General features: G+C 39.3%; 1 protein-coding gene across 1 annotated transcript in view; it reads left to right on the forward strand.

Moving 5' to 3' along the window:
• The window catches only part of LOC101858005 (NF-kappa-B essential modulator), a gene marked incomplete in the record, with an annotated part of 29,152 nt that overhangs the window by 2,256 nt on the left and 20,506 nt on the right, over nt 1–6,390 (forward strand). Inside the window, 3 exon segments of the mRNA XM_013079168.2 lie at nt 2,406–2,650; nt 3,769–3,897; nt 5,353–5,519. Of these exon segments, the coding sequence (XP_012934622.1) occupies nt 2,593–2,650; nt 3,769–3,897; nt 5,353–5,519 (354 nt within the window).

Raw genomic sequence — 6,390 nt, forward strand, 5'->3', positions numbered from 1 at the left:
AAGGATGCACCTTAAATTGTACGTTGAAAAGTACCAAAAATTAAGTCGGCCCAGACAGAGCGGCGACAGGGAGCTGACCCCCGTGACCCCGACGTGATAAGGCGCCCGGCGGGGAACCCCCTGCGGCAACTAAAATTTCACTGCCGGTGCGCCGTGTGACGTGTTTGGTGTGGGTTCTGGATCGTCCAGGTCCACAATGTTGATGAACAACAACAACTGATAATTTGCTCTCGCCAATATTTGAAGTATTAGATTAACCTGTTGTAATTGCTGTAGGCTACATTGAGTCTAATAATTTACGCACTTAAAATGCTCTTTTACCCCATTCTTCAATCTCAGAATAACATTGTTAAACACGTAGTGTACATTTTCGATATAAATATTAGTAGGCTGGTCATTTACTGTGTTTGTGATGTTGTCGTATTTTTGAAACTATAATAAACCTAGAAATAGAATCTAGAGCTTTATTCTCTGTCTTGATTTAGAATCTAGAAGTCTGAGATCATGACAATTTCAAACTGACATTGAATGTATAATGAACCGTATCATATACCATGTAGGCCTACCAGTTAAATGTTTGGGTCTTCTAGTCCAGAGTCAAAGCCTAAAACCCTAAACATAATGTCCTAAAATCACTTTAGTTCAGTCCTGATTTTTCCATGGAATACGCTTTAAAAGTCTGTTCTTATATATCTGATTGACACCCTTGACTGAAGGCCAGTCTTGGGTGTTGACTGATTATATCTAGAATGTCTCCAAAGTTCAAGGAATGGAAGTGTTTTTCATTCAATTTTTTAAACGAAAAGAAAAAAATGGTCAATTTTTACTTTTAGACCCGCAGGCTGCTCTGTTTTGAATTTTTTTGTGCAGAACACATATTAATATAATGGCCATTATTAAAACCCTTGCAAATAAATTGTGTTAATTGTGTTCAAGTCAAAGACTTAATTGCCAAAACGTCAAATCATGGTGAAATACAGAGGAGCATTCGGCCCTGAAATCCCCCATGTTGATAATTTAAAAACAAATCAAATATTACTACACCATTGGTCCTAATATATTTCATCTTAAAAATGTCCTTTCATCTCATAAACTAATAATTTGCAGTGGATATAATAAAGTGAAAAGTTGTGTAAAGCAGATAAAAATGATGGTTTAGAATACATCTGAGCTTGAGACGGGTCCATGAGTAAAATAACACAAAAAGTGATATTTTTATAAACATTATTATTATAACACGTGTATAATTATGTCTTCTTTTTTTAACTGTCATGTTCAGTAACAGAAATAGCAATGTGAAAACAAACGTTTCAATGCTTGGACTTTGCTTGCTTGCATTATTCATTATGAATAGATAGGCAAAAGATCTTGCAAAGCAGAGAAGATCTAGCTTGATTCGTTGAAGTAGAAAGAAGAAGCTGGAGAGATATAATTGCCAGTGCGGAGTCTGTCAGAACAATGACAATGTTACTGCTGGTTACCCCTCCCTAATACGGGGTGCCCATGACGGATGGGATCGGCGGGACTGGCCGATCACCCAACTTGGTCGCCTTAAAAACAAGTTTGTTTGTTTTCAGTTTCAGGCGACGTGCGACTCAGCCGTAATGGGCACCCCTTGAGCGAGAGAGAGAGAGAGAGAGAGAGAGAGGGAGATTGATGCACAGAGGGTGTGTTACTTTTGTATCGCTTCTATGTATAAATATTTTCATCATGTAGCTGATAGATTCTATTTATATTATAATACGTTGTATTTCACTTACTTTTCTGCTCCACCTTAGGTGATTTCTCCTCGCACTTCCCTGTTTATTCTCTGTCCATCCTTGCAAGTTACGAGTTGTTTATGGGTGGTTGCCGGGTGCTCTGGTGTGGTGTGCTCCTTCTTTCCTATCAAACATCTATCGTCCTTATGTCTCCTCCTTCTTTTTTTGTATATGTAAAAATGTTACCTTCTTGTAATAGATCTATTTATTCTTCGGCACTTATGACCTTATTGTCTTGGAAGGAAAAGAAATCAAATGAGGTAGTGCTTGATGAAGCCCACGTGGGACGCTCAATGTTAAAAACAATCAGGAAACGACAAATATGCAGTTTTTGGGACACATAAATAAATAGACATAAAGGTCTTGAACATCTAGCTCTCACTGGCAAAATTGAGAGCTGGCGAGGCAGGGGTTGGCCCAGAACAACATACTTAGTGAACCTAAACAAATGGGTAACAGGGAAAGATCAGGGAAACATAGGTTTTTTTAGAGCATCCAAGCAAAGGAATGAATGGAGAACCATGATCGCTGATGTCTGTCGCAGATCTGGCACTGGATGATGATGATGATTTGTTGCAAATGCTGTAAAACTCTTGCTAAAACCTAAAATTGAAACGAGTTTTTTTTTCTTTTCTACCTTTTAAGTTCCTCTCAGGTGAATAATTTGTCGTCCCTACCTGTGTGCTGGCTGTGTGATTTTTGAGTAAGGACGGGAGGAAGTGAGTTATCCAGGAAGGATGTGAGTTCAGTTTTCCTGTGTTCCTTTTTTATTGCATGTGCAGAATACAGTTTGTTAGACGCTGACCGGTTTGTGCGCGGGAGAGGAAGTGAGATGATGGCGTCGGTAGACGCGCGCACGGCCGCTGTCGCTGGACTCGGGGAGAGACCAGGTGAGTGCTCCGGGATCTGAGACGAGATTCTAAATTCTTTTTCTGTGTTTGACAGGTGTGAGAAGATTTGTTCCTTCTTTCTTATCCATCTGACGTCTTTGTCTATATTTCTCCTCCTTCTTTCCTATCCATCTAACATCTTTGTCCTTAAATTTCTCCTCCTTCTTTCCTATCCATCTGACATCTTCGTCCTTATTTCTCCTCCTTCTTTTCTATCCATCTAACATCTTTGTCCTTATTTCTCCTCCTTCTTTCCTATCCATCTAACATCTTTGTCTTTATTTCTCCTCCTTCTTTTCTATCCATCTAACATCTTTGTCCTTATTTTTCCTCCTTCTTTCCTGTCCATCTAACATCTTTGTCTATATTTCTCCTCCTTTCCTGTCCATCTAACATCTTTGTCCTTATTTCTCCTCCTTCTTTCCAATATTCAACATCTACTGTACTTATTGTGCAAGTCTCCCCTCCTTTGATTATATCACAATGGTACTCTCTACAACACCTCTAATCTTTGGTACTTATCATGACCTATTTTTTTGTTGCAAGTGCTGTTAACTAAGACTAAAATTAGAACAACCTGATGTGGACTCTGTAAGGGTCATCGCTATATTTAGATACGTATATATACATGCACCTTTAGTATTGTGTATCCTGCAAGCGTTCTTTCGTAGGTGAGTGCTCTGGTGTGGTTTGCTCCTTCTTTCCTATCAAACAACTATTGTCTTTATCTCCCCTCCTTCTTTTTTGTGTCTGTTACTCCCTTGTAACACCTCTAATCTTCGGCACTTATATGACCTTATTGCTCTGCAAATGCCATAAAACACTTACTAAAACTAAACTAAAACAAGTTACAAAGTCCTTTTTTCATCATGAGCAAAACAAATGAACAAGCTTTAAGATTATATCAATAGCTCCATTTATGCCCAAAAATTGATGAGTGTATCAATTTTATCTGTTGAATCATGTGTGTCAATCTTGCTCTATTGAATCATGTGTGTCAATCTTGCTCTGTTGAATCATGTGTGTCAATCTTGCTCTGTTGAATCATGTGTGTCATGTGTCAGTCTTGCTCTATTGAATCATTCGTGTCAATCTTCGCTCTGTATGTCTCTGCTCAGTGGTCGTGCAGCAGGAAACTGGTTTGCCCCAAGAGGTGACGGAGGCGACCTTGAGTCTGACAGACATGACCTTGGAGCAGGCACGAGCGCGACTGCAGGAGATGCAGAGTTACAACATGTCTCTGAGAGGTAGCAGCCATGTTTGTTGGTAGAGCTTGTTCACTTTCACTTTCTTCTGTCTGCGGTTCCGTCACGTTTTCTATGATTTTTACTTGGGTCTGTGGGTGGTTGGCGGGTGCTCTGGTGGGGTTTGCTCCTTCTTTCCTATAAAAAAACTATCGTCTCTATCTTCCCTCCTTCTTTTTTGTCTTTGTTACTCTCTTGTAACACCTTTAATCTTCTGCACTTGTATGACCTTATAGTGTTGCAAGTGCCGTAAAACTTACTAAAACAAATTACATGGGCGGCTTTCCGCTACAGTTATTGCATTCGCTATACTCCGCTACCCAGTAATGCGCCACCACTTTCTGTACATATAGTCAAGAATGCAAATATTTGGTAAGTGACTCCTACTTGAAATTATCTTCAAAACCCTCAAATTGGTTTGAAATAACCCTATTTTGATAAATTGATGGTTTTTATTTCAGCATTCTAGGGTTAAACAGTAGGCCTATAATAATAATGGGTGTCTCGCAAAAATGTTCTTCTGTGGCGATCATGCGGAAAGTTCCTCCTTTGTTTAAATTCTGAGTTGAGACCCATGTTTTTATCCTACTAAAGTGAGTTAAAAAGAGAAAAAAAAAAGATAGGGGATTTATGGCACTCACCTAAAACATGAAAAGTTGACCTATTTTCATCCACTCTCTCCCTCCATTTGCCCCTCTGTGTGCGTCGCCCTCGAACCAGTCCCTTCTGTGTTGTTGTCAGAACAGCTTTTTGTTTGTCATCATGGTAGAATCAGACTCTGGTAGTAGTGGGTGGTTGGCGGGTGCTTTGGTGTGGTTTGCTCCTTCTTTCCTATAAAACATCTATCGTCTTTTTTCTCTCTTCCTTCTTTTTTGTGTTTATTACTCTGTTGTGACACATCTATTCTTCGGCACTTATATGACCGTGTTGTGTTGCAAGTGCTGTAAAACTCTTACTAAAACTATAAAAGACTCGTAGAAATCATCATGGTAGAATCAGACTCTGGTAGTAGTGGGTGGTTGGCGGGTGCTCTGGTGTGGTTTGCTCCTTCTTTCTTATAAAACATCTATCGTCCTTACCTCTCTTCCTTCTTTTTTATGTTTGTTACTCTCTTGTAACACCTCAAATCTTTGGCACATATATGACCTCATTGTGTTTTAAGTGCCGTAAAAATCTTACTAAAACTAAAGTACTTAACCCTATCCGTACGTTGTGCTTTACTATCATATCCATACGACGGGGGGAACTCTGCCACCGCTTTCCGAAGAGGAAATTTACTCCTTAATCCTTTGCATAGCAGTCTGTCAAAATGATTTTTTGAGAAATACTGAAAGTTTCAAAGAGATCCTCGTACTAGAAGTATTCTAAAATGTGAAGAATACAACCCCGGGGGTACTAAATGACCCCTGGGTGTACGGACAGGGTTAAAGCGTACGTGTGTTGGTTTCCTCCCCTCAGACAATCTGCGCGAGCACAACAAAGTGATGAAGGAGCAGTTTGAGGCTCTGTCGGACTGGCGCAAGCGCGAGACGGGGAAGTTTGAGCAGACCAAGGCGTTGATCACAGCTCTACGGGCAGAGAACCAGGAGCTCCAGCTCAAAGTTATGACCCTTGAGGATAAAACGGTCAGTTGGGCGACAGTTCTCGTGTGGCAAAGTACCCAAAACATGTGAGGCATCGTGGTGAAATCAGGCACTGGTCAAAATAACAAAATTGGATAAACGGGCATTTTCCCACTGGTTTCGCAATTTTAATAAAATTTTGTTTGTTTTTTGCAACGCTTTTTTTATGTCTATGTCTGAATAAAAACACGTTTCCATGTGAATTATATTGAAAAAAGTTGATTAAAAGCTCAAAATAAGCAATTTTTCAGTTTTCAAGGACTCATTAGCTGTTGAAGTTACCAAACTTTGGCGGCCATTTTCTCGCTATTTTTACCGCTGAAACCAAGTGAACTTACCTCTTTCAATCACAAATATCTTCATTTCCTCTCTAGATTGATATGTATTTTTTTCATCAAAAGCAAGATAAATGAACAAGCTTTTAGAAGATACTAAAAACTCCACATGCACAAAAATTGACGAGTGCCTGATTCCACCACGTCGTGACACAAATCATCGGCATACTGATCCGATGTACTTATCCAAGAAAGAAAATTTTTACAGGAGAGAGAAAAAACTTTCATTCTCCTTTACAGTTGTGCCTTCATTTTTTATACTTTTTCTTGATTTTTCAACTTTAAGACTTTGAATTTCAACAAAATATGTCTTGAGTACATCCAACAGATACCACAGATTAAAAAACTACTTTAGAAACATTTTCATAGTTTTGGGCTTCGTACATCATGACCTCAGTGCTTTCTGGTCATTCCTCCTTTTTTTCAGGGATTGCACTCTTCCGCTTTTTTCCGATATTTCCGGTATTTTGATCCTGATCCGCTATTCTGTTAATGAGATCGAGATAGAATCTATAGTTGGGAAAAAAACAACCCAACCC

This window comes from Aplysia californica, unplaced genomic scaffold (genome assembly GCF_000002075.1).
Source record: "Aplysia californica isolate F4 #8 unplaced genomic scaffold, AplCal3.0 scaffold00042, whole genome shotgun sequence".
Taxonomy (NCBI): domain Eukaryota; kingdom Metazoa; phylum Mollusca; class Gastropoda; order Aplysiida; family Aplysiidae; genus Aplysia; species Aplysia californica.